Raw genomic sequence first — 26,265 nt, forward strand, 5'->3', positions numbered from 1 at the left:
TAAAAATGAAGTAAATAATTGGGCCTTTTGTGCTTTAGAGAGAGGAGTGAGGAAGAGAAAGAAAAAAAAATAAATTTAATATTTTTTTGTAAGGTAATTTTTTAAATTGTAAAAAAATATATTTATCTAATCAATTTCTTTTTTTATTTTCAACAATTTGAAATAGCCATTATCAAGGAGACTTTGGTAATGACTATTCAGACTTTTCTTGGAATGATTATTTTGAAGAATAACTATTCTATTGAACCAAATGCAACTTTATATCAATAATGAGAATAAAAGAGGAATGAGAATTTCATTCCTACCAACCAAGCATGCCCTAAGTTCATAAGTGAGAAATGGTCCACAAGCAAGCACCATACCCATCGTATTTATTTTCAATGCTATAAGCTTAGACTAATTTATTACATGAATAGGGTCCGAAAAATCATCTATAGAATTACCAGCAAAGTCACTGTATGCATTTATAGCCTATTCAGAATTGGGACTCATCTAGTTTCTCCCATATCAAATTTCATCCTAACTTTAGCTCTACCTAAACCACTTATTGACTGCCTCCCTCCCCTTTACAGCAATGACACACCCAATGTCTCCCCCCCACCCCCCACCTCTCTTTAGTACCATCAGCTCCCTCTAATAACTCAACAAACAAATAACAAGTCTTTATATCCGCCTAGCCCAAATATAACAACTCCTATCTGCCTAACCCTAGCCTTCCATTCAGACTTTTTCCTATCCTACCTGTCTACAACTCAAAGACAAAACTCTTAAAATCATCTGCTATTTAACAAGGGTACAAAATAGACAAACTTCAGCGCAACACGATGAAGAAAAAAGCAATGTATTTAGGCAATACCTACCTTCAGGTTATTTCAATCCAGAATGAAGAATTAATATTGTAACATTCAAAGAAATGAATTCAATGCAAAGTACAAGAGAAATGGCAACAGTCATTACTTGGTATGAGGTTAAAGCTTTCGGTAATGAGATCTACACAATCAGTTGCCAAACTTTCAGAAATTGATTTGAGGTTAATTATTCTTTTCAAGAACCATAAATGCAAAAAACCAATAATAACATAAATGATACTGAGAAAATAAAAATCATAACTGATAAAGGCTCGCTGGTCTTCACAACATCCATATCTGCACTGAAGATGTGCAGTGAATCGTTAACAGCCCATTACTGCACAATTGTAAACAAAAGCACCTGCTCGCTCCTTGACAGCAAGCACATCCCACTCTGGTCCATCCCTGTTTCCACGCTCTGGATCCCAAGAATGAAGAATGATTACTCCATCATCACGCCCTCCATGTCCTCCGGCTCCTATTACTAGTAAACTGTTACCACATGCTTTAAATGCCAGTCCCCAACCATTGGAAGAGTCAGCCCTAACAGGTAGTCTCTTCACAACATTCCATGAGTTATTAATCTTGTCATATTTCTTGACTTCATTTGTTGCTTGATCAGCAGCGTAAAGCTGATTATTTACAACTGCAACTAAAGGAGGTGAGCGCATAGCAGGATGAAATGCACCGCCATTATTACCATAATACATATTTTCTATCGTCCTCCATGACCTTGTCTCAATATTGTACTCTTCACCACAATTCAAACCATCTACATGACTTGACATGCCCCCAATGACATAAAATTTCCCATCCATAAAGAAACCAGAACACAGTTTCCGTGGGAAGTTCATATCTGGTAAGGTTTGCCAAGTACCCAGCTCAGAATTGTAGAGCTCAGCGGATTTTAATACATTGCCATACTTATCACTTCCCCCAGCTACAATGGCTATCTCCCCAAGGCTGCTGGAACCAAACAAACATCGAGGCAAATTCATTAGGGGGCATCTAGACCAATCATGGGTAATCAAACTATACATCCAAATAGCAAATCCTGACAACTCACGACCAAACACAAGTAATTCAGTCCCCACTGCCAGAGACTCCTTATCAGCATAATTAAAACACTCGTCACAAGGAATCCTAGGTAGTCTCATCCATTTCTCTGTCACAGGATCAAAAGCTTCCCAAGGCATCATGTTACAGGCTAAATAAACCCAGTGTTCAATTACGCCAAGCTGGCATCTCAGTTTATATAAATATCCACTGCCAATCAGTGACCTAAATCTTTTGTTTAAACAAGCCAGATTTGGGTAATCAGATCTGCTGCTCCGCGCCAGAATGTCCAGAGCCATGTCATCATTAAGTCCTGGTAGAAGACTGTTGTCAGATGCTTGTCCATCATGACTTTCTCCAGACCTTGCCACAATTAAAGGTTTCTTTCCATTTAGTCCTATATAGCCCAAAGTTAAAGCACGCACTTCCTTGTCCAGCAAACCTTGCCCCACACCTTTCATGTTAGTTTTATTAGCCAAGAGAATATAAGCCAATAGATGCCAATCATCTTGTGAAACTCTCAAGTCGTGATTGAAAGACATTGGAGGCTGCAATGAGACATGACCTTGCAAACCAGCCGTTACGGGTGATTCATATTCTGCCCCTTCTACATTCATCTTTGTCTCCTTAAGTGAATCTCTAAACACCATTTGTGAGAGAAGTGCAGTCCACAAAACTATTACCTGAGAAAGGGAAAAATAGGATTAAAAAATAAGTGACAATACCAAAAAGCAAACGCACATAATATCATCAATGATAAGAACACTTCATCAAATTTCCCTTTATTATCCATCATTTTAGTCTATCAGAGGATAGACTTCCTTCTATCCATGCTTGCCTTAAAATTAACGTCTTCCGTTCTTAGAAGGGATCAGCACTGGCAGCTAAAAGGTCAAAAGCCTAGATATAGCCAATGTGCATGTTGCTGGCCACCAGACAAATTAATGCAAACAAGATTATTTTCCCGAAAGCAAATAATGGTTCAACAAATGAACAATGCATACTGAACTCATACAAGGGATCAAGACTGAGCTTGGACCCTCATCAATATAAGTGTGACCAGGAAAAAACAAAAATGGATATAAGTTAGAATAAAACCTGCATAAATAGCAGTACTCACAATCCAGGCAATAATGTGTAATAGAAACTCAAATCAAAGCTTCAGCGTTTCTTTTCAGCATTAAGTTCCTTTTTTTATTCAAAGAAGAAGGAGGAATCTATGAATAACAACTTCAAAAACAACTCCTTCGTAATCTGAAACAAGTATCATCTTCCTATCAAGACAAATTGGTTATTAATCATCATTAGCTCCTGCTTCCAATGTAGTCAGTGCTTCCATCCCAGGATGAGCCGACCCCATGAACAAAATTTTATGCAAAAAAGTGATACTCTAATAGAAAAGAATCTTTAAAATTTACTAGACAAAAAGACCACCAGCAGCATTCTAACCAAAGTTACACGGCATTGCCTTCAGACCAAATTACCCAACATACCGTATGACTAGAACCAATTAAGCACCAACACAACTTTCAACAACCAAAGAAAATATAGCTATGCATCGTAAATTATATGGGGAAAAAATCACAGCAGTCAGCAGCTTTGTATATATCTCTGCCACATTTCAAGGTGGCAGTTTGGTGGGTGTGGATAAAGGAGTAGGCTGCACAGGCTTATCCATAATTTCTAATGGATTAAAAAAATATAATTATGAAGAAATTATGTCAAAGGTTGAATTCAAATAAAGTAAAATAACGTTTTAAAACAACATCAGTGACTCTATTCTATCTTATATTTTATCTCAATACAATCTCCTCCTGGAGTTGTTTTTCAAATAAAGCATTTTTTTTCCGGAGCCAACGTCAATAAATTATCAAGTTCTCTTATTAATTAAAAACATTAAGTAAAGTCATTAAATTCCTCTGAAAATTATTAATTAAAAACTTTCATATTGGTCCCAATATTGAGCTACAAATAATGAGTAAATAGCAATTACAACTCATCAAATAGTAGTGAGGTCTATTAGAGCGTAGCCTTTGATGATCTAATATTTTTGACTCGTTAACTTTTCTAATCAAGAACCAAATGAACTTGACCACAAAACATTTACCCATCAGTAATTAAACAATTAGATGTTTGCCGTGTGACCATTCAATTATAAATGTCATCTTGGTAATCCCAAGTTGATTTACACATTGCAAACATTTCACACAAGATTTTAAACTTCACAGACAATGGATAATATATATATATATATATATATATATATATATNATATATATATATATATATATATATATATATATATATATATATATATTATGATCATTATCAGCTAAAATTCTATTATGTCTTGAAAAAAAAAATTGGTTGGTTACCAAAACTTTTCATTCAATCTCGTCTTTGACACTCTGCACTTAACTATACACTTATTTTATTGAATAATCCAACATGCTGTTTTGATTACAATAAACTGATATATTCCAAATATATACTAAATGTTTTACTTTATTCTAGGAAAACAGAAACAGACAGAGTCCCTGGAAATTTAAACTAGAAAGAAAGGAAACAACATTTTATGGAAAAAAAAAATAAAGAAAATGAAATTAATTCAACAATTGACGCTAAAATCTTAGCTTTATTATTTTTTGATTGAGGGGAAGGGGGATTCCAACTGTGGGGAGGTGCATACCATCCAATGAGCAAAATGCTCAGGTGCAAAATCTCAGCAAATCTTAACATTTAACAAATTAAGGTTTTTTTTAAAAAAAAAAAAACAGAAAGAAAGAACAAGGAGGAAGAAGAACTCATCACCTTTGAGTAAATCAAAATCCGACCCGATTTTTTCGCTCCCGGAAATTTCGGCGAGACCCGATCTCTGCCTAAAATTTCCCAAATCAAAAAATAAAAAAATAAAAGAAAAACCCTAATTCACATTACGCTAAAGTTTCGATTCTTCCGAATTTCCCAATTTCTATCTCTCTCCCCCTTTCTTTCTTTCTTTCTCTTTCTCTTTCTCTCTCTCTCTCCCCCTTTTTTTTAAGCTTTCGGTTTTTGCATGATGGGAATCTCATTCTCATCCATGTATATAAAAATAATTATTATTTATTAGTTTATAAATATGTGAAGACGATTTTTATCATCTTTCACTTTCTCTCTCTCTCTAAAAACTCAGAGAGAAAGAAAGAGGAAGTTAGTTTATTTTGCCCTTTTTCTTTTTAATTTTTATGTTCTCTTTAATAATATTTTCCGTTTTTTTTATTAAGGCGATGGAAACAGAGATTCTATCAACAGTTTCTAACGCTTCCACCTTTTCTTTTTCATTTATTTATTTATTGTTTTTTTGGGTTCTCGTTTCCATGTTTCACCGCACTTTTGTTTTTGGTGCAGTCCGTAAAATTTTGTTAGTTTGTTGTTTCTTCTTCTTCTTCATCGCCGCTTATTCTACTTCTGACTTCACTTCTCCTCTTTCTTTTTATTTATTTAATGATTTTTTGACTAGTCAACTTCTTTTTCTCCCCCCTTTTAACTCAAACGCTTACTTAACTGCAGGTGTTCACCATGCACGTGCTTCTTGCTTTTCTATCTTTCTTCTTTATTTCGCCATTTCCTTCCCTTCTTTTCTTTCCTTCTTTCTTTTATCCTTTTTTAAGTTAAATATATGCTATGGTATGGTATGTTTTTCAGAGGGAGAGATACGTCTCCCTCGTGCTCGTGCCATAAAATCTTGTCTATTTTTAAATTATTTAAATTCAAAATTTTTTATCCAATTTTGAATCAAGAACAACACTTTGAAAATCTTTTTAATTAGCCAAATATAAATCAAATCATTTTTTATTAAAAAATAAATGAAATTTGAATTCAATTTCTGCAAGCATGTTAGCTTTTTGAATTTTTTAAAACAAGATTACGTAATTAGTTCTTTTAAATTTAGTCTTTTATAATAATTTTTCTAAAAGTAACATTTTTTTGTTATTTATAATGATATGACATTTAATAGTTTTGATATGATATTTTTTTAATGTTAATGTAATATTGAATATAATGATTTGGTATTTTATTAATGATGTAAGATGGGGTTTGGTATTTTACAATATAATGTAATTATAAAAAAAATAATATTACAATATTTGGTATACAAGTAAAATAATGATTAAAATGCAGAGAATATAACATTATTTCGTTTGCTTTACAAATACTTTACTGAAAATGTAATGTTAATTTTCAAAATTATCTCTATTTATTTAAATACAAGTTTAATATACTTGTATTTCTTATTGTTAATTTTTATATAATATCATCTCTTAAATATATTTTTAATCTTATATATTTTATTTTCATTTCTTATTATAATTTTATATATGTTATTTTCATTTCTTTAATATATTTTTTATATTATATATTTTATTAATTTCTTTTACCTATATTATATAAATTTTAATTTCTTATATTTTATTTTTATTTTAATATTTTTTATTTTAATTATAACATTATAAATTTTTTTAATAAAGTAATAAAGTTGAAGGATAAAAATGCTTTTAATAACATCACAGAGTGCAATGTAATGTAATTGTATTGGTTTTGAACTATAATTATATTACATCTCTTTGTTGTAATGTGATTATATTGTAATCTTATTACATATTTTGGCTGTAATGTGATTACATTGTAATCTTATATTACAGTCGTCTGTTGTAAAACAAACACTATAATGTAAGTTAATTGGAATGTCGATATGACGTGATCAAGTACTAATATGAATTTTATAAGTGTATATTTGAAATTATTTCATATGAGCTCATGGTTGTGAATAGAATTGGAAAAAAAATAAAAAATACAAATAAGTTTTTAAAAATTTGTGTTGTGAGATCAAGAAAATTTGAATTTTTGTGCTTCATAACTTAAAATAGTGAAAAAAAAAAGTATTGTGAAATAGATTAAAAAAAAATCACGTTATCATTAATAGATCATCATATTCAATGTCATATTAGTAAAAAAATATCATATGAGTATAATTAATAAAAAAATTTAATAATATAAAAAATACCATTTTGATATAATTTATAGAAATTTTTTAATAATATTAACAATTAGACTAATATTGTCAATTTTAAGCACCAAAGTATTTGACTCATTGATTAATGTATGATCCCCTATTTAAATAGTAAGGTTCAAATCCCCCATCTCCCAATTATAAAAAAAAATATTGTAAATTTTAAAAAGTATAAGATTCAATTTTTACCAATTATTATATCAAGACTAGATTTACTATTTTGCCATGATTAATTATATAATTTAACTACAATTTTATTTTATTTTTAATTAGAAAAAACTTATGAATGACCAAGGAAATTTTACCTAGGTCTTGTCTACGATCGCTATCTTTGAATAACAATAATCCAAAAAAATTATGATTCTTATGAACTAAGTCATGAAAACATACGATTAGTGTGTTAAACACAAATAAAGATTAAAGATTTATTGATTAAATATTGGAATATTCTAAATACATTATTAATGTGTTTGTGCGCATTAATATTAAAATGAATTATATATTTTGTATAAGATTAACTAAATAGTTTTGATAACAAATTTACTCCAGTAATTAATATGTTGCACTTTGCATTAATTAATTTATTTATTAGTTGAAAATCTTTTAATCTCGCAGGCTACTAGCATACAATTAAAATTTTATTTAATTGATACTTTTACTATTTAATTTTTATCTTTTACTTTCTATTTTGTTTAAAAATAAAAATATCAATTAAATGGAATAATCGAACTTAAAGATATTTGTATTGATTAACCTTGTCAGTTTCCAACTAGGCCTAGAAAAATCAGAAGTCAAACTTGTACCGGGCTCGGCCCAATCCAGCCCACTAACTTCAACAAGTACTACACAGAATGAAATTGCACACCGAGAATATTAAAAATACAAACAACATTAAAATTACAAAATGAAAAAGTAATGTTTTTATATTTAATCTCTCCTTCAAACATATATTTTCCATATTATATATTATATATCGATCAATTATTATCAAATATTTTAAAAAGTGAAAATCTCTGTACTTTGTTATTTAACATACCATACCTATGATCACCTTTATAAAAAATTGAATTATTATGAATCTATTGCTTTTAGAGTTTTCGATCTTATAATATGTTTATAAATTCTTTAAATACTATTATTTAAATTATTAAAATAAGCATTAGGTATTTTAAAGTCACTTTCATTCAGTACGATGAAAATAAATATTATTAGATAAATAAGATTGGCTATGGTCCATTATATTATATTATTCTTTTAAATTTTATAAACTAGTATTTTATTATATATGCATGGCATGAAGTTGTTACTCGATATACATGTATAGCTAAGTTACAACAATATCCATTTTAGGATTGATTTTTTTTTCGGTACATATTTTGATATTCACTTACTATTTTTGAACACATTCTTTATCGCATTTGCATATAAAATTGTCCTTTGAGAGATGTAATTTTTATTTATTATTGATTAATAATAGAAACAATCTCATAAATAAAATCAAATCTAACATTAAATGAAGATGGACTATAGGTGAAAGAGGTGGCAGCACCTATCCTAAGTTGAAAATGATCATTTCACAAAGTAAACAATGTCATAAAAGAGAAATAAAATATAGAAGAAGAATCTCAACATATATAACCAATGAATTTGATTATCAGCATCTGCACTACCCTTACAAGATTAAAGATTAAAGATTTTTTTATTAACAAAAGCGAACATATTTATCCACTATTTTTTAAATTATCATTTTAAATGTTTTATTATAAATATTAATAACATTTATCTAATTTATAAGTAATAATTCTCATTATATTGAATATTTGTATTAAAAATAAATCTCTTAATTCTACTAATATTAAATAATAATATATTTTTTAATTTTAATAAAATTGAATAATTTATAGGTTAATTATAAAATCTTTAATTCTTTATACAAACTATATACTTTAAAAATAATTATATTTATATATAATTATTAAAAATAAATAAATATAATACAACTGCACTGGATTATAAATATTAGTATTTAAAAAATCCAAGGTAGATATCTTTTAAGGAGTCTATCTTTAAAAGCAAAAGAAAAATTCAGAAAGAAGCAAAAAAAAAAAAATGGTAATTGTTAATAATTTCGAAAGAATTAAATTTATAATACACAAAATTTTTCATCTTTAAGAACCGATAATGAATTTCCTTGAGAATAATCTAATGTGATATAATATATATTTTTTTAATTTTTGAACAGTATTGGAGAGATACAACCGCATGATTTGTGATTATATTTAGAGTTCAGGGAAATTTGCAATTTGTGTCTTAAGTCGGAACACTATTTAGGTTAAAAAGCGTTTGTTTTCCTTAATTAAAATAAATTACATAAAGTTAAAATTGTAAAATAACCAAGTAATAAGGTTACATTAGACAGATGAAACGTAAAACAGACGGGTGATCTTTCCTATTGTCACAACAAATCCCATATTTTCTATTTCAGTATTGATAAGGAAAAAATGGTAAATTAATTAAACCCTGACTAAAAAAAAAGTGAAGAGCACGATACGCCCGGCGCAAGATAGCAGACAGCCGTCCCTCAGTCCCACGTGTAATGGCCTGAAATAGGCAACATCGCATGGGTAAACATCGCCATTAGCACGTGCCGGAATCACAAAATTTATCTTCTCACGTGCGACGAGACAAGTACCCCTCCCGTCCAACTGGCTTATATTCTCCGCAGCTTTAAAAAAAAGAAAATGAAGGAAATTTTTTTCTTAATTTACGAAATTTACAAAAATATAAAAAACACTCGTTTTTCTCAAGAAAAATATGTAGAGAGACGAAAAACGAAAAAAGAAAAAAGAAGAGAAATTAGAAAAAGGGAGTCGGAGAGAGATAAAGAAACTAATCTATTCTAGAGAGAGAAAATCTAGAGAGAGAGAGAGGAGGGAGGTCTTGCCCACATTTTAAGAGTGAGAGAAAATATAGTGAGAGAAAGCTCAGAGGAAAAGAGAGAAGGAAGAAAAAAAAAAGAGTGAATAAGGAGAGAGGTAAATTTATTTTTTATTTATTTTTTATAAGACTTTTAATTTTGTGATTTTGGTTTATGGGTGAGAGAAGTTGGATTCTGTACTGACCATTTTGAGATTTTTTATCAGATCATATAGAGAGAGAGAGAGAGAGAGAGAGAGAGAGAGAGAGAGAGAGAGAGAGAGAGAAGAAGAAGAAGAAGAAGAAGAAGNNNNGAGAGAGAGAGAGAGGAAAAAAGGAAAAAAATGAAAAACCTAGAGGGAGGAAATGTTAAATTTGTAGAGAAATAATTGAAATAATTTAATTTGTGTTGCATATTGATTTATTTTTAATTTTTATGTATATTTTGTGAATATCAGATTTCTTTTTTTGTAGAAAAACAGTGAGGAAACTTGAAGTAGAAATTAGGGGGATTGAGATTGAGATTGAAACTGGAATCGGAAATCCTTCGCAGCAGTTAGAGAGAAGAGAGAGAGAGAGAGGGAAGGAAGGGGAACCTAGAGAGAAAAAGAGAGGAATTGGTTTGATGTTCAATCTGAATTGCGATCGTTTGCGTCCGCGATGGCGGCGGCGACGGCAGCAGCTGTTGTGGTGAGGCGGAAGGAGCGGCTTGTTGAGGAGCTTTACAATGCGACCGGGATAATCTATGAACCAGAGGCATGTAATATCCTATTATCTCTTTATTAGGGTTTCGTAAAATTTTATCAATTAGAAATATTTGAATATCAACTTCAAATTAATAGTGTGTGCGGTTTTGAACGTTTGATTCCTTTAAATAAGCCGTGGATTGTGTGGAAATGTTGGTAATATTTTATCATGAATTTTGTTGTATCAGTCCACTGTCGTGTTGGGTGGCCTATGTTAGGAATTAGGGTTTGGGTCCTCTATGGAACTCGGGTAGTTATCTTTTCTTGCTTGTGTTTATTTCCTTAACATAATACGGCTATATATTAGGTCTAGAATTTAGATACATATTTTTTGCTATGTTGTGGTTTTATATCTACTAAACTGATTCAGTTTTTGTGCAATGGATTATACTTATAAGATTTTGTTTAATGATGGTTTATTTGATACAGTTTGATGTGGTTTTTAGATCACACCTATTTTGAGAGGGATTTATTGCATGCAAGGGCCAGCGGATGAGATAGAGCAGAGTATTCAGAAGAATATGGTGAGAACAGGGTAATCTGCAATCTATGTTCTTAACTTGCAAATGCTTTTTATCTATCAATCATGTTTAGCGTAATGTTTTATGTTGAAAGAAGGAAGAACATCTACTTATTGGTAGAAACAAATGAAAGTGCCAAGTTCTTTGCATTTGCTTCCATCTTTGGATTTGTGGTATGTAGTTATGGTTAGAATTTTTTGGGTTTAGGCGGATTAGTTGAAAACTAGGAGGATTAAAAGATAGGCAGGGAATGGAGAATGATAAAATAGAAAATTACTGTACTTTCCCTCTCATGTGCTTTCTGGGAATGATTTAGAATTGGAATTCAACAAATGATATACTTATTTTTTAGTTTTTGTCTTTTGTTTGGCAATCTGTTCAGTTTTCTGGATTCCAATTTGTTGGCTTAGGTAGCAAATGCACTCCCTCCACCTTTTCTGTTTCACCTTCTATCAGTTCTAAGTAACAAAGTGCTTGCCATGTATGCACCCTTTCCTGACTTAAAAATTAAATAACATCTACTTGGCATATATGGCTCCAGTTGTGGGGTTGGTATGATATATCTAAAGCTGCCTAATGTTTTGGAATATAAAGCCTTTCATTGCATTATTGTTTAATTTTTTATTGTAGCTAATACATGATGCTAAATTTCTGCACTTCTCTGTTTCAATGATGAAATGTTTGTTAGACATGTTAGCCATTCACATCTAACAAGCCTTAGAATAGTTGAACTGTAGAATTTTTTATAAAATTCTGCAGAGTAAAGTTTTCAATTCCATGACTCAGATATTATGATTACGAATTTATAACTATCATGAATTTGTAATTTATGTGTTATGGATGTTCTGTTGGTCTTTATGTTGCTGTATTATAGTTAATTAACAACTACGTAAGTTTGTAACAACTTTGTGTGCAATGTTATGGATTTTTGTGGTTGACACTTACTAGGGTGAATTTATGTATAAAAGAGTCATATGATTGCCAATGTCATGTTCTGTTTTGAAATATAAATATAAGTTGCTCAAAAATGCAGTGGAGTGTAGCTGAACAATATAATATTAGATTCTATGGTGCTCTAAATCCACTAAAAATGTTGAATTTTTCATTATTGATTGTAATTGGTCACTTTCAGCAGCATATTAGGATCATTTCCATGAGCTTGCCCATAGAGGTACTGTTTAGAGCTTAAAATTGAAAACAAGGGCAGATATTTTTTAAAATGCAAAAATTAAACATGTTAGGTTGGAAGATGCTGTGACTGGAAATGTAAGTTGACTTAGAAGATGAGCTTGTGTAGGGTTATATTTTTTGACACATATGTCACTGTTATCTGGACAAGATAATAAGGGGAAAGTCTTATAAAAAGGAAAAGAAATTTATGATGCACAAAGTAAAGCTAGGCTGCATATAAATTTATGATGCAATTTGTGATGCACAAAGTAAACCTACACTGCATATAGAAATTTAGAAATAACTATTTGTTTTACATTATTATAGCAAGTCTTTTTGTTTCTTTTGTATGCATATTGCTTGTTTTATTTGTAGACATATTAGTGTGCCTGTTGTTTATCCAGAATTCATCCCTATCTTGAAGGAACTTGATATGTTAGATGATTAAGATTAGATTGGTGCTTTATTTGATTCCTTATTTCACCTTTCTAGAATAACTCTGATTCCAAGCTCATATTCGTTTTTTCTCGTTGATGCCACCTCCTTTCTCTGCCAAAGTATAAAGTAAGGCCTCTGAATTTTTCTTCTTGTGATGGTTGAATCAAAATATTTTCGTTTGCTATTATTTTTGTTGCATAAGATTAATTATATTTTTCTTTGGAGGAGAGGGCATTAATACATATTTGTAAGAGATATGAATCTTTGGCTTAGTGTTCATCATTTGTTTAATTCTGCTTTCTTCATCTTAGGCACCACCAAAAACTGTAAGAAAATTAGTTAGGCGTTACATGAGTCAAAAGGTTTACACAAAAGCAGAATCTGGAACCTGCAACGTGTGCTCTGCTCCTTGTTCATCTTGTATGCACCTTAGTACACCTCAAATGGAATCCAAGAGTGAGGAGTTTTCTGATGACACAGATCGTGTTGCTGTGGCAAGTCAGTATTCTATCAATGAGGATAAAGCAGGTGACAGCTTACAGCCTACCCCCAGTGAAGCTAGCAATTTACTCAGTGTCAATTCAAGTCATGATTCTTACTCTGAAAATATAGAAAGTAAAGCCACTATAAGGCCATCTAATGTATCTGATGCATCAGAAGATGTTGAGATTCAGAGAACCTTCTCAAATGCGTATGATGGTTCCAAAGGTGTTGAAGGCCATGATGATAACATTTCATGTGCTAGTAGAGCCAGTGATGAAAACGCAGCTTCCAGTTATTGTAACAAGGATTTAGACAGTAAGAATTCATCTCGTAGTTCAGCATCAGTTAGTAGTTTAGGATCTGGAAAGGTGCTCTCTTCCCAGAAGCTAGAGTTGTCAGAACTTCCTTCTATAAAGGAGGAGGTGGATGCTGGCAGTACTTCACTGAGGATGCAAAGTCCACATTCACATTCTCAAAGTGGCAAGAGTGCTGTTGGAGGCAGTTCTGAGATTTCTACCAAAATCCATTCGAAGTTAGAAGCAGATATTGACAGCAATAGTGGGGACCCAGCGGATAAAACTGATAAAAGTTTGAATGAAGATGAGCAAGATAAGTTGAATGAGTTGGTTGAGTTACCTGACAAACAGGAGTCTCCTTCGCAAGCAGTTTCTGGAGATGAGAGTTATGAATCTGATGCCACAGAACATGACGTAAGTAATTTATTTTATTCTTTCTGAAGGTCGTAATGAAGAAAGCATGCATGCAGACCAGTTATTTCTAGATGAGAGGAAAAATATTAAAGATACCATATTTTAATTGGTTTTCCCTTTGCACTTGGAGTGCAAGCGCCATCACTAGGAGAATGGAAGTAGTGATTAGGATATTCTTATACTTAGTTTGAGTGTTCTGACTCTGGCCAGATCCTATACTCTTTTAGGCGTTGTCAAATTGAATCTTTTAAGGGAGAACAAATGGATTGAAAATGAATATAAAGGTCCTTGACCTTGTCAAATGGTTTAAGAATATCAAACTGGATGTCATCAAAATTATACCACTCAAAAAGAAGCATTCCTTTTCTTTTAACCCTTCTAGGACTGCTAGATCTTTTTTTTTTAATTTTTTTTAAGATCCATAATGTTGATTTTTATTTCAATAAAAATTTTCTGATTTATCTTTTCTTTGTTTCTCGATAGGTTAAGGTATGTGATATTTGTGGGGATGCAGGACGAGAAGATTTGCTTGCTATATGTAGCAAGTGCGCTGATGGTGCAGAGCACACGTAAGTGTAGAAATTCCTTTATTAATATGTTTGTCAGCTGTTTTTTTTGCATTTCTATTTGATTCTTATCTACAAGCCTATATTCATTGATGAGTTTTACGTTATTAATGCTATTGATCAGTTACTGTATGCGAGAAATGCTTCAAAAGGTTCCTGAAGGTGATTGGCTTTGTGAAGAGTGCAAGCTGGCTGAGGAAACTGAAAGCCAAAAGCAAGGTTAGTTTTCAAACACATGGAAGAAAATGAGGTACTCTGACAAGAATAGAAGGCTTGTTTGTACTGACCTTCTTTTGCAATTGAATTTTCAAGGTTCGGATGCTGAGGGAAAAAGAGCAAACAAACTTAGCTCAGGTACACAAAGCTTAGGTAAGAGACATGCAGAAAATCAAGAGGGTTCTTCGGCTCCAAAAAGGCAGGCTGTCGAAACAAATATGGCATCACCGAAATCATTGAGCCCCAGCAGAGTAGCTGCTTTGTCTCGAGAGGGTTCATTTAAGAACTTAGACAAGGGGAAAATGAGGCCATCTCCGCAAATTTCTCTTGGCAATCATTCTGGAAGTGATATGCCTGAAACTGCACGCTCTCCTACTTCTGGTCCACGGCTGCAAACACCAAAGGGTAAGTGAATTGATTTTGTTGGTTAATATTTTTTTACATATTTGTAAATTTAAAGAATTGGCATTTTGTTCCACTTGATACAGGTACTTTATTGAAATCCAATTCATTCAATAACTTAAATATCAAACCTAAAGTGAAGCTTGTAGATGAAGTTGTTCTTCAAAAGCAGAAAGGCGCTAGAGAACATGCATCCCTTGATTCCAAGGAGGAATCTGCTAGAATGATGGGCAAATCCATGTCATTTAAATCCACTAACTCAGGGCGGTTAAATACTGGGGAATCCAAATTTAAAATGCTTTCATCGAAATATTCTCATGTTCAAGATCTAAAAGGATTAAAACAAGTTAAAGAGCGGATATCATTAGAAAGGAAAAATTTCTCAAAATTGGATCGGTCTAGTTCCACTGTCTCCACACCTAAGGTTGATCAGAAACAGACACCTCGTGCTGATACAATTTCTAATTCATCTGCAAGCAACAACCGAGAATCTAAGGTTGTTCAGTCTGATGGGAAACCAAGTACTTTATCGAGATCTACCAGCAGTCTAGCTCGTAAAGTTGTAGAAAATGCAGTTACTTCTGGTAAGTTGTGACATCCTGATGGGGAGACTGTTTTGTTTAGTTTTCCTTTTCTCTCATTTTTTTTAATGTTCACTTTAATTAGAATGTTTTGTTGTGTATTCTGCTTCTTTTACCTCATTTTTGTTGTTTTTTGTTGATTTTTTTTCTTCTTTCCTTTTTGCCTGCTCCGAACAAGTTAAGAGCGTTCTTCTTATTTTGCAGCTGTTGGAGTTTCATCCACCAATGGTCGCATTTCTTCTGAACAAAAGCTAAACCTAGTAAGCCCAAAGGAGGAACCCTCATCTAGTTCTTCTTGGACGGCTGAGAGGCAACCTAATAATGTTAATGGCGTTATGTCAGATGGGCTATCTCGGTCATTAGATTCAACAAATCAGAGTGAGAAATCTAGGGAGAGCTCTGTTGGTCGCTCAAGAAGTGTCCCATGTCTAAAATGCAAAGAAATGGGTCATACAGCAGAATATTGCTCAGTCCCTCAGGTTTCTGCTGCTGATATGTCTGCTCCAAGAACTTCTAGGGAGGAGATAAATAAAGGCAATAAGTTGAAAGCTGCAATTGAGGCAGCTATCCGTATGAGGCCTGGAATATGTGAAAGACCTCCTCAAGATCAATCACCATTTTCCAATAAGGCAAAGAATATGATTGCTGTTGAAGGTGCACATGAAGCGCAAACAAATGTTCAGAATCAGGCTTCCATTGGTAATCAGAAGCTGCTTAATTCACATTCTACTGATGCTGTCTCTGTAGTTTCTTCGGTTGGCAATCTTTCCATGAGAGATATCTCTGTCCCTCTTTTAGCCACAGTGTCTGCTATTACAAAGATGTCAGCCATCCCAGAACATGAATACATCTGGCAGTAGGATACTTATCCTTCTATTGTTTTTTTTTTTTTTTTGGCTTGAGATGTTTCTTAAATAAGATAGATTCTGTTACTTTTATGCAGGGGGGCTTTTGAGGTGCATAAAAGCGGAAAGCTTCCTGACTTCTGTGGTGGAATTCAGGCCCATCTCTCAACCCTTGCGTCACCTAAAGTTCTTGAGGTTGTCAATACTTTTCCCCACAAAGTTTCCTTGAATGAAGTACCTCGCTTGAGCACTTGGCCAGCACAGTTTCATGACAGTGGTCCTAAAGAAGATAATATAGCTCTATACTTCTTTGCCAAGGACCCTGAAAGGTAGACATGAATATAGGTTTTTTTTTTTCCTGTTCACATTCCCCCCACCTCCCCCTTCCCTTCCCCCACTTCCTCTCTCCTTTCTATAATTGGTTGATGCAATTTCTCATTGCTTTCCGTTTTGAAAATTTTATTTCTGCTCCTTACGTTTCAGTTATGAGAAGAATTACAAGGTCCTTTTGGAAACTATGGTCAAGAATGATCTTGCCCTCAAAGGAAATTTTGAAGGTGTTGAACTCCTGATATTCCCATCCAACCTGCTTCCTGAAAATTGCCAGCGTAAGGATTAGTTGCAAATTTGAGATATTCAAATACTCTGTGGTTCTCTGTAATTTTACTTTTGGTTGGACTATATGCTTTGAGCCAAGATTCTCAACAAGGCAAGGATAAAGGGATATGTCTCTTTGTCTGCACCACGACACCATCTGGCTTTGTGGGTGCTGGTAAAGCATGGTCTCAGGGTCTAATTTTGATATTTGCTTCTTGCATAATTGAAAAATATAAACATCAGTGACTTTAAGGAGCTAATCGTTGACCATATTATCTGGATTTGGAAATTCCATAAGATTCACAACCTTGTAACACGCTCTCAAACTTTTTCCCTTTGATTTTTAATGTTGAACTAAGAATTATTTTATTATTGATGCTTTATTTTGTTTTGGTTCTTTGTCACTCTTAGCATACATTTGTTGAAACTTGCATCTGTAATTCATTATTTCAATTGTGATTCTGGACTTGAGAGAAATAGTTTTGCAGTTGAGGTTATACAAAGTTGCTGCTAATGAATTTAACGAGCAGTATACAGTGTCTCCGTAAAATGCATAGTTTGACACCTATTGGATGAACCTCAAATTTAGGTTCCTATCACAGTAGTGGGGTAAAAAGGGCAGTACATGTGGAAAAAGCAGCATTTCTTTATTCCAAAGAATGGTAATTGCAGCTAGTTTGTTTTAGCAAGATGTTTAACAAGCTGACGATGTCCTTAGACTCTCCATTTTCTGCATCTAAACTCTAGCTTTGCAGATTAGCGGACAAATTTTTTATATGGATCTAACTAAAACTGTCATCCACTGAAATCTCTAAGTTGTCTGGCTGTTTAGATTTAAGGAAATTGATTCGGTTTGAGTCTTTATAGCATGCTTATGTGTGGGCTAAGTTGGCAGAGTTTTGAGTTATGTCATCTCTTAGTATTCCAAACAAAGGATCCTTATGATGGCAAAAAAAAAAAAAAAAGAAAGAGAAAAAGCAATTTTCCTTCTGGTTATAAACTCTGCATAAGGCAACAAGGAAAGCCTCTCTCGCTACTATCTGTTTTCTTTTTCTCTTGTCAACTTTAGTGCTACAAGTTGCATTAGAACATGTTCACACTACTGTAGTTTTGATCAAAGGGTAGAAATTTGTTTGTAGACCATAGGTGTGCAGATGTTTTGCTAATGGATTACTGTTTCTTTAGGACACTGTCTATAGGTTGGTTGTTGGGTTTTTGGCATTTTACTGTTTAGTTTTGGTTTGGTAACATTGCATCAATGGTATCCGTTTGCATACTGTATTTAAAGGAAGGTTTTGGAGATTGACTTCATTCTTACTTACGTAGATCGTTTGCTTGGAGTTTTTTAAGTCTGTCAAGTGGTTTTCAATGCATGGCTTCCTTTTTCTACGTTAGCACAGCCAGAATCAACTGCTTTGTAATCCAAATTATCAGGGGGAGGCTATATGAATCCTTCTCTTCCATTCCACCTATTTGGTGTAACATTATATGGGAAATTCTTAGATATCAAATCATTTTAACGTACTTCAACTCATAATTTTGGGTCTATATACTTTTTTGGTTTACTTGTATCAAATCAGTGGCTCCTTTGCACCGGTGCATACTGCCAGCATATGCACAGAGCATTTGTTCTCGTTCGCTTAAGTTGTACTTGACAGGAGTGGACCTTTCACCTTTTGACAAACTACTACATCTTAATCCATTGAGAGCTGTGATTTTTCTTTTTAGATTTATTTTGGTTTGTGTCTCTTAGTTTTCAGTTTTGTCTTTGTTTTGGATGGATTTTGTGATTCCTTCTTTGGTGTCTTTAATATGTTATATTTGCTTCTCCAAGGAAAAAGAAGAATGCTAAATTTGTGATTCGCTGTTTGCAGGGTGGAATACCTTATTTTTCCTGTGGGGTGTTTTCAAGGGAAGGAGAGTAAACTGTTCAAATTCCTCAAAGAGTGCATGCATTCCTGATGCAAGTATGGTACGTTTGGAGGGGGAGGTATCTACTGATATTCCTCAGCCAGTAGAAAATGAACCAGCTGCATGTGACAGTTCATGCAATGTAGTCCCTGTAACCAGTACTGCTGAAAAGACATGTATCTTAACAGATAAAGTTGGTGATGACAAGGTCTCTTCTTTGGAGCAGACATATGTGGGAATAAAAGCAAAATTGGAGGAGCAAGATAGTAAAATTGACTCCAGGTTCTTGTCAAGAATTGCAACAAGCAGCACACAGGTGCATCCAGAAATGAAATGCACTAGTTCTCCCGTGGTAATATGTTTTTCTGTCTATGTATATTACTTAGAGAAACTGTCAAGTTCTTGTTGTTGCTATTGTAGATTGCTTATGTTTATTCTTACTTTTATTTACTAAATATTCAACCCGACAATCAGCTATAGAGCTTTACTTATTTACTGACATAATCAAATCAGTGGGGAATTAATATATTCTAATTCGAGAAAATAAGAATTTAATTGTTTTTCTTGCTTATAAATGAATGTTTGATTTAATTTATACTGCAAAATGCTTATAAATTTGCACATTGATCACTGATACTGATCACTTAGTTTGTGGAGGAATGTTGCTGGTTCTCTTTTCTAATATAGGTGCTGTTAAAAGGAAATTTCTTTTTGCCTATCAGCCAAGTGCATTAGACGGTTCTGATTCTGATCTTCATCAGCAGATCAATAATGTCTGAAGTCCTTGATCTTGCCCACCTGTGAAGGAGTAATCATTGGAACTTATTAATTTTGTTTGTTTATTTATTGATTTGTTAGGGGTGGGGGTTTGAAGAATTGTAAGATTTTGTCAGTTGATTTGTTGAATTGTGTATTGAGTTTTTATTGCATTATTTATGACTTTGAACTTGTTGCTTTTGTTTCTAGGCAAACAGGAAAAGAAAAAAAACTCCTTCCTGAACTTTTTTGTGCACTGGAGGTGGTGTTTTAGGAAAAAGAATGATCTTTGATGGAGTTATGTGTAGCCTGAAAATTTCTGGGGGAACGCCCACATTTGACGATCTCTTTTGTCTTATCCTTAGTCAGATTTTTGTTGCTTATGCTTCTTATAGCTGGTTGTTTCAAGCATCTTCACTTTTTATTGTTTCTCATTTGGTCCTGCCTTGAGGTGATGCAGATTTTTCTTCATAATCACCTGCCTTATATGAATGTTGATGTTTGCATTATTTTGCAGGAAGAGAGCAAATTTCCAGATTGTAGATTTGACACAGAGCTCAAACCCTGCCTCCAAGCTACTGAAACCAATAGTGGTTCTGTGAAAGTTGAGAAAGAGGAAGTGCATGTAAGAGAAGATTATCCATCTTTAAAAAATCTCCCAACTGGAAAGCAAGAGGCAATTGTTGTGGGGAAGATTGATGGAGATTGTGTTAGAATTAGGGATTCAAAGGATGATGGGTATGGTGATGGAAAAATTTCTTCAAAGAGAGATTTTGACTCTTGGCAGTTGAATCATCGGAAACGCCCATTCTTGGATCTTACAGAAACAGTTTCAGAAATTTCTACTGATTCAAGTCAAAAAATGCCATGGAGTGAGGTGAAGAGAGTTTCCGTGGTTGGAGTAAGTGATAATAAAAAGCTGAAGACAGGTTTCAGTGGGATATACCAAGATAGCAGTCCTAGAGATCAAGGTCCTTTTACTGATAGTTTAGCATCAGATAGACATGATCTGGGTTGCTGTTCTTCTGTTGAAGAGAAGATATGTGACATTGCTTGTGTAGAAAAAGTTATCCCGGAGGACTTGGGAAGTAGTGAAAGGTTCTTCTTTCCCATGGATTCACATCATGGAAGGGAATTTCGGTTGGGGGACAACTCTAAACCATGGAAGGAGTTCTCTGCAAAAGATGAGGACCAAGCTCATGATGTCTTTCCCAATCTTGAGCTTGCGTTGGGGGCTGAGACAAGACCACCAAATAAGGGAATCTTACCTTTCTTTGTTGGAACGGTAGACAAAAATAGTAACCAGGACAGGCCCCTGGATAAGGTTAGAGGAAAAGAAGAGGAGGATGATGTACCTGCCTCCCTTTCTCTTTCCCTCTCCTTCCCATTTCCCGAAAAGGAACAGAGTTTGAAGTCTGTTTCTAAGACGGAGCAGCTCTTGCCTGAAAGGCATCCTGTGAATACTTCCCTGCTACTGTTTGGGGGCTTCCCTGATAAATAGGCTGCATGGTGGTCCTAGGTGTTTGTACATTAACTACATGAATGTGGTACAAATGTATACCAGGTCACTAGCTCATGTACAATGGCCTTCCATGGGGCTTTGTAGGAGAACCCTCATTCCATCTTGTCCATAACCCATACAGAACTTAGCAATAACTTTTTCTCTTTTGTTTTTTCTTGTCTTTCTTTTTTGTTTCCTTTTTTTGAGTGCATAGACATAGTCACGGCTGTTTGTATATACAGAGAATGAAAGCCGGTTTACTTCAAAGTATAACAAGAAAATTTGCAGACCAATGCCCTGATGTGGAGGAATTTTGTTGTCTTTTTTATTTCTTTTTAAAATTTTTATTTCTAGCTTTTTCCGACTTTGCTCACTGAATTATCTCATTAGTGATAGCACATTTACTGATTTGAAATGTTTACTTAGTGGCAGGGTATTAGGGTATTGACAGATGATGCTCTGGTTTTCCCATTTGGATAGGTGAGGAGGGATGTTGGAGTCATCTGCCCTTGTGCAACATCTAGTAATGCTTTTTAATAGAGCAAGCAGTGGTATGAAAACTGCACTGTTCATTGAATTGATATGCTTCTGTTGATGACAAAAACTTAGGTTGCACAATGGGAAGACTTACCTCTCTCATTCCGTAAATTTAAATCTCCCATTCCAGGTTTTAACTGTGAAGCTATTCTTGTTGAGTCCAATCTTTATTCATAACTTTTGTGTCAATTACTCCATGTCACAATTCAAGGAGGGGAGTCAAAACTCTTATGATAAATGTATTCATATAACAAAGATAATGAAGGAAAAGTCAAACTCCTTCATTCATAATTTTAAAGAAAAAAGTGTTCGAAAACTTTAGTTGTTCATCAACTCAATTGGGGTTTGACTTCATATAAAGTTATTGCTCATGTTAAATCGAAGCCTATAAAGTTATTGCTCACGTTAAATTCAGGCCAACTTTGAAAGTGACGCAAAAAACGATTGTATTATTACATTTGCTCAAACTATATTCAGTGAACAAAAAATAAAATTTTATTGTTTTCTTGGGTCAAATTTAACTGACTCTGATCATAATATTTTGCAATAATTTGTGGAATTCAAGTCTCAAAAATAAGATTTCCTTTTTTTTTTTAATTTTTTCTACAAAATCATAAGTTAAAATTTTAGCGTTGGTCAATGGCCACAAGGAAAAATAATAATAAAATTATTTAAATATTTAATTTGTTCATAAATGCATGACCTCTATAATTAAAACAACAAGATTCAAATCCCCTTTCAAACAAAAAAAATTCAAAAACATTGGAGTGGCAGGTAGCAAAAGAAGGCGGATCCATCGAGAGCGTTAACTTTGAGCCGAACTGTGGAACCGTCGTTGTACGGCCGGGGATATTCATAAAGCCTTTCAAAAATTTCTCTTCGTTCCTTTAATACCCTTCTCAACTTTCTTAATATCGACTGAGTGCATTCCTATGCTAACATACATCAGCCTTCATTGCTCAAAGCAAAAGAGGAAAGATGGCATCCACCTCACGCTGACAAAAACGTGAAAAGAAATCCCCTACAAATCTCTCTAAAGAAGGAGGGGCATATTCGTAAAATAAAAAAACAAAAATAGAATTGCAAAAATTATATAATCTGTCTCCTTTGCTCTTTTCCTGGCAAAAAAATTTTTTTTTTTATAAAACTAAATCCTTACTTCTTCACTTTGGTTTCTCTCTCTAGATCTCTTATGGCTTCCTGCTTCGCTCCCGTTTCCATCTCAGGTCTTTCAATTTTAACAATCTTTTTTTTAAACTTTTCTGATTGTAATTTTTCTTTTTGCTTATGATAATTTAAATTCTGATTTTTTTTCTTTTAGTTCATTTTAATTACTGAATACTGCTGCTCTCTCTCTTCTTTTTTCTCCTCATTTTATTTGAATATTTGAATAGGCCTTATGATTGTGCACCTCTTGGAGAATTATTTTAGATAGCGAAAATGTTATATAGAAATCTTTTTGAAGGAAAAATATATCTACAATATTTTCGGTTTAAAAAGTGAAGATTTTTTTATTATAAATAAGTAAATGGTTGAAAAATGTATGATAGTTACATCTGAAAGTATAATCATCCATGTTTTTCGGATAAGTAAATACTTTTTCACATTTATACATTTATGAAGATAAATTTTTAATACTTGATTATTAAAAAAAAGAAATATATATTCTTTTATTTTTGTCTAAGAGAGCTTTTTAAAAGCAAGTAGTAATCTAAATGATTGAGGTGATGTTTTGGATAAATGCATGCTGTGTTAGTGGATTAAAGTTCTTAAAGAAAGGACAAGACTAGAAATAGATGTGCTTCAAGTTTGTTTTTTGATTCTGTGTGTTCCATTTAATTTGGTTCAAGTGATTGAGGTTTGAAAGAACATGCTTATGTATGTATCGGCGGTAGGTATAAATGACAGTGTCTGTCTTATTCTAAGTGTTTTGTTCACTGTGAATGCAATTTTTAGGAATAGAAATATGTTTTCAATTTATGTTTTTAAAAATTGAAATACTTACGATTCTCATTTTTATTATACTTTTATCATTTTAGGTGTAAAAAGCCAGAAAGAATGAAATAAGATTTAAGGATCCAAAATTCAAATGCCATTAATTATGAAAAATAACAGCCATGTCGATAACATCCAAAAATTAACTAGGACACGTAAAATAGAGATAGAGCCTGGATGGGGTATTTTTACTATTTCATAGTCCATTGGTTTTTTATTATATTGATTCATCTTGGGGCTTGTGATGGATTGCTATTAATGCTGACATATAGCAATGAAAATGATTTGTTATTGTGTTGTTGTTCATGCTCAATATGTTATGATTTTTTTTCTTGGTTTATAGGTGGTTCTCATCTCAAGGCACGTGAGGTTTGGTTCACTAAGTCCAGCACCTTTGGAAAAACACCAAGTTTGGCAGTTAGGAGGAAACCAATGCCATCCAACCGCCAGTTTTCAGTTTGTGCAGAGTATCGGTATGTTGTGCTGGATTCGAGTCCATGTGAAATAAGCTTAGATGAATAGTTATGTTTCTCATAAGAGTATTTTGATCAGGAGTAAGCTGAACCCCTGATTATGAGTCATTGTTACTTGAGCCACATCTCTCTAAAGTTTTTGGTCTTATGTTTGAACTAGTCTGCTTATATGCTGTGTTGTAGGATGACACATGTGCCGAATCCTTTGTCTTACTAAACCACCTTGATGCAAAACTAGAATTCTGGAAAACTTAATGCCAAGGACGTTATACACATTCGAAACAATTATAGTAAATACTCAATATGAAATCTGAAATTCAATTGTCAAATGTCAGAAATCAAGTCTCAATATCAATATCCAAAAGCCTGGAGGTCATTACAACACTGTTCATAGTGTTTTTTTTGTCTCATTGATGAACACATTTGGAAGAATGAAGTCAATAGAAGCATATCCATTAAACAATATATTACCAGACTCTTGGCTATTAATACCCAATGATTATTAAGTTTTTTATTGGATGATCTATCTATTAATTAAGTTCTATTTGACTGAAAAAGATTGTAAATTGGATGCTGAAAAACTAATTTTCCCTCTCAATTCACAATATAAAAGATTTAAAGCATAGAGCTATCGGAAGTCCTCCTTGGTATTTTTGTCATATTTTTTCTGAATGTTCTTAAAGCTGATTCTTTACCTGTACCCAAAAAAAAAAAAAAGAAGAAGCCTGATTTTTTACTACTTCGGACATTGTGCTATGTTTAGATTTACTTGCTTTTGTTGATTTTCTTCAACAGCAATGCCGCTTATTTTCTTCTCTATTCTTATCTTTTGTTCTTCACTCTGATATGTACAGTGATGGCAGTAGGGGTGGGGGAGGTGATTTTGTTGCTGGTTTTCTTTTAGGAGGTGCTGTATTTGGAACTTTGGCATATATTTTTGCTCCACAGGTATTAATATTTGCTTTCAGCTTTATTAAATTTCCTGCAAATGTTTTAAAAAATCCAGTTAATGTCCTGAAGTTGACTGGAAGTGTCCTTGTACTAGTGCACATGTGTTTTGGGCAAAAGAAATAATTATCACTTTCTATTAATATTTAAAGGGACGTCAGAAAAATTAATCTACATGGTTCATCTGTCTTTTAACTGAATCCTATTATATTGCTGTTTCACATTTTTTTCTTGCCCCGTCATAGTAGCCATAACTGGCATTATTTCCCATATGTCACTCGTCATATTTTGCATGGAGGTGATGAAATGTTATCTGCCTGTTATTTTGTGCCATGAATTGTCTCTTTTTTGCTATTTTTCATTTGAAATTTGGGTTCTTCTGCTTGGATCCTGAATTCTTAGTTTGTTGTTTTGATCCAGATTAGAAGATCACTGCTAAATGAAGATGAATATGGATTCCGGAGGGCAAAGCGACCAATATACTATGATGAAGGTTTAGAGGTAATTAGGTTCTACATTATATGCAGCTTTGTCAATTGATATGTGCTATTATTATGTTATATTAGTTGAGAATTCGCTTTTTGAAAGCAGAAGACCAGGCAGACCCTGAATGCAAAAATCAGCCAACTGAATTCTGCCATTGACAATGTATCCTCACGTTTGAGAGGTGGTAATAATTCACCTACTGTTCCGGTCGAGACTGACCCTGAAGTAGAAGCTACTATGTGAGACGTGTTTGTTGCTTAGTAGTCGGCGCATGATGTTGAGTTTCAGCGGCTGACTTTTGTCCTTGTGCTTCTGTAATGAATTCTGAATTCACATAGACAGTGGTTGATAATTTTTATGCAGTTTTGATATTAATATCGGTTTTGTTGTTATCCCTATCAAAACTTGAGTGTAATACTTGAGCAAAATTTCCTGTGTTCCTTTCCCCTTATGAGAATGCGAATTAGAGCAGTGAATTGGGATTTATGACCTCCTTTCTCTTTTCATTACATT

The 26,265-nt window shown here is 33.2% G+C and overlaps 3 protein-coding genes across 10 annotated transcripts; 2 read left to right on the forward strand and 1 right to left on the reverse strand.

Moving 5' to 3' along the window:
• Nucleotides 884–5,025, reverse strand: LOC18599596 (F-box/kelch-repeat protein At5g60570). Its single transcript, XM_007029635.2, has 2 exons — nucleotides 4,716–5,025; nucleotides 884–2,587 (listed from the first exon to the last, which is right to left on the reverse strand). The coding sequence occupies exon 2, from the start codon at nucleotides 2,552–2,554 to the stop codon at nucleotides 1,172–1,174; it is 1,383 nt and encodes a 460-aa protein (XP_007029697.2). The 5' UTR covers nucleotides 2,555–2,587; nucleotides 4,716–5,025; the 3' UTR covers nucleotides 884–1,171.
• LOC18599595 lies at nucleotides 9,721–21,677 on the forward strand. Of its 8 annotated transcripts, XM_018121549.1 has the most exons (13): nucleotides 9,721–9,989; nucleotides 10,345–10,626; nucleotides 11,063–11,140; nucleotides 13,057–13,938; nucleotides 14,422–14,507; nucleotides 14,629–14,723; nucleotides 14,817–15,125; nucleotides 15,209–15,706; nucleotides 15,908–16,559; nucleotides 16,647–16,877; nucleotides 17,032–17,156; nucleotides 19,020–19,408; nucleotides 20,330–21,677. In XM_018121549.1, exons 2-13 carry the CDS (start codon nucleotides 10,531–10,533, stop codon nucleotides 21,311–21,313), a joined length of 4,425 nt encoding a protein of 1,474 aa, XP_017977038.1. In that variant the 5' UTR covers nucleotides 9,721–9,989; nucleotides 10,345–10,530; the 3' UTR covers nucleotides 21,314–21,677. The 8 variants fall into 8 exon arrangements, with proteins under 8 accessions (XP_017977038.1, XP_017977039.1, XP_007029692.2 ...); XM_018121550.1 differs by lacking the exon at nucleotides 9,721–9,989 and having other exon boundaries at nucleotides 10,529–10,630; XM_007029630.2 differs by lacking the exon at nucleotides 9,721–9,989 and having other exon boundaries at nucleotides 10,537–10,626; nucleotides 11,046–11,140.
• Nucleotides 22,965–26,241, forward strand: LOC18599594. The gene is made up of 5 exons (XM_007029626.2): nucleotides 22,965–23,076; nucleotides 24,189–24,318; nucleotides 25,173–25,266; nucleotides 25,687–25,767; nucleotides 25,858–26,241. The coding sequence occupies exons 1-5, from the start codon at nucleotides 23,043–23,045 to the stop codon at nucleotides 25,993–25,995; spliced, it is 477 nt and encodes a 158-aa protein (XP_007029688.1). The 5' UTR covers nucleotides 22,965–23,042; the 3' UTR covers nucleotides 25,996–26,241.

The sequence above is a fragment of the Theobroma cacao genome, chromosome 5, assembly GCF_000208745.1.
Source record: "Theobroma cacao cultivar B97-61/B2 chromosome 5, Criollo_cocoa_genome_V2, whole genome shotgun sequence".
Taxonomy (NCBI): domain Eukaryota; kingdom Viridiplantae; phylum Streptophyta; class Magnoliopsida; order Malvales; family Malvaceae; genus Theobroma; species Theobroma cacao.